General features: G+C 41.2%; 1 protein-coding gene across 1 annotated transcript in view; it reads right to left on the bottom strand.

Annotated features, from left to right (window-relative positions):
- The window catches only part of LOC105527293 (probable E3 ubiquitin-protein ligase HERC6), a gene marked incomplete at both ends in the record, with an annotated part of 47,201 nt that overhangs the window by 3,561 nt on the left and 41,380 nt on the right, over window positions 1-2,260 (bottom strand). Inside the window, one exon of the mRNA XM_011963586.1 lies at window positions 1,820-2,009. Within this exon, the coding sequence (XP_011818976.1) occupies window positions 1,820-2,009 (190 nt within the window). The remainder of the gene's footprint in view (window positions 1-1,819; window positions 2,010-2,260) is intronic.

Genomic DNA, 2,260 nt, shown 5'->3' with positions numbered 1-2,260 from the left:
TATCTTTCAAAAGTTATACAAGAAACTAGAACCTGTAGCCACTTCTGGGAGGGGAACTGGGTGCCTTACCTTTCATTGTACATATCCTCTGTACCTTTTTATTTTTCTTTGAGATAGGGTCTTGCTCTGTCACCCAGGCTGGAGTGCAGTGGTACGCTGATAGCTTACTGCAGCTGTCAGAGGCATTTGAACCAGAGCAACTCCATCTTGAATGGGGGCTGGGTAAAATAAGGCTGAGACCTACTGGGCTACATTCCTAGACAGTTAGGCATTCTAGGTGACAGAATGAGATCAGAGGTCAGCACAAGATACAGGTCATAAAGACCTTGATGATAAAACAGCTTGCAGTACAGAAGCCGGCTAGAATCCACCAAAACCAAGATGGCAATGAGAGTGACCTCTGGTCGTCCTCACTGCTATACTTTCACCAGCACCATGACAGTTTACAAATGCCATGGCAATGTCAGGAAGTTACCCTATATGATCTGAAAAGGGGAGGTATGAATAATCCACCCCTTGTTCAGCATATAATCAAGAAATAACCATAAAAATGGGCAACCAGCAGCCCGCGGGGCTGCTCTGCCTATGGAGTAGCCATTCTTTTATTCTACTTTTGTAATAAATTTACTTTCACTTTACTCTATAGATGCTCCCTGGATTATTTCTTGTGTGAGATCTAAGAACCCTTGTTTGGGGTCTGGATTGGGACCCCTTTCCAGTAATACAGCCTTAAACTCCTGGGCTCAAGTGATCCTCCCGCCTCAGCCTCCAAGTGGCTGGGACCACAGGTGTGTGTCACCATGCATGACTGATTTAAAAAAAAAAAATTTGGTAGAGACAGGGTCTCACTATGTTGCCCAGGCTGTCCTCAACCTCCTGGGCTCAAAACATCCTCTCACCTTGGTCTCTCAAAATGCTAGGATTAAGGTGTAAGACACAATGCCTGGCCCTCGCCCTCTGTACCTCTTAAGTGAAGGAGCCCAGGGAAATTTGCCCCAAAATATGGCACCCTGGTATACTGATTATTTTAAGTTAAAGGCCCCTGAAGGTCAGCAGATGCTGGAAGAGGCTTTTCTCTGACACTCCCTTATCTACCTTAAGACTGGACCCACTACAGAGGAGAGAATTGCCTTTGGTGCCATCTCTGAAATTTCATTATCTGTCACAGAGAAGACGACTGAGGAATGTAACCACACCTAGATGAACTTCTTCAAAAGATAATGCCTGCCTCTCAGGCTCATTCCAATTCCAAGGAGAATCATTTACAAGTTAATTTCTGTTTCCTGGGTCCACTCATTCTCCCAAATAGTGCTTTACTACTTCTCAAAAGAATTGTCTACATTCCCTACCTCCCCTCTCCTCCATGTAGAAGGGTATATAAGCATCTGTACCCCCATTGGGTTATTGGGTAATCACTGAACTTTCAATATTCACTAAAAACTATAAAAGGACATAACACAGTACTGAATAAAGTAAATAATAACACAAAGTTTTTGTTTTTCATCATCTCTGGTCAAAATGTCTAAAGTCTCAAAATAACATGAGCAAAAAATTTTAAAGTATGGATTTATCTTGATTGAATAGTTTATAGCTACCAAACTCTGATGTCAAAGCCACATCCAAGTCTAAAAACTACACCTGCTTTGTATGATAAAACTAATAGTTATAATAGCTTTAGATTATTCATCTTTTCAATAATTCACATACCATATTCTCAAATACTTGTCTATTTTGAAATCTTCTATCCAAAATTTGCTACAATGTCTCCTTAGAAAGTAACTCTATATTGAGAGTACAGATAAAGTGACATCAAACTTACTTAGGACTTGTAAAGATTGTTTACTCATTTCACACACAGCCTTTGCAAATGGAACCACCAGGTTCTTCCAGTTCTTAGAATCATGCATCACAGGACATTCTGGGAGCAGGAGGAAAACTGATAAAGCTTGTTGGTGTGGAGAATGGCATGGAAGAGCTCTGAGCAGATCATCCTCGAGACATGTAGTTATCTGTGGTCGAAATAGGATCAGGGAACAGACCCAGGATATATTAGATACAGAGGATTGTGAGAAGCAAACTATTAAATTAAGGGTCTCACTCCACCGTGTTCTAATTAGAATAATCACTTAGCCATTCTGAAACCTATTGATGAGATTCCATCACTCCTTCCATCCCAAATGCCCCTGATATAGTACATGAGAGCCATCCTCCTCATTTTATATCAGGCTCCCTGAAGAAAATAAAGTGAAATCCCATGAGC

Source organism: Colobus angolensis, unplaced genomic scaffold, assembly GCF_000951035.1.
Source record: "Colobus angolensis palliatus isolate OR3802 unplaced genomic scaffold, Cang.pa_1.0 Scaffold615, whole genome shotgun sequence".
NCBI lineage: Eukaryota > Metazoa > Chordata > Mammalia > Primates > Cercopithecidae > Colobus > Colobus angolensis.
This window is presented reverse-complemented; position numbering and strand designations above follow the sequence as displayed.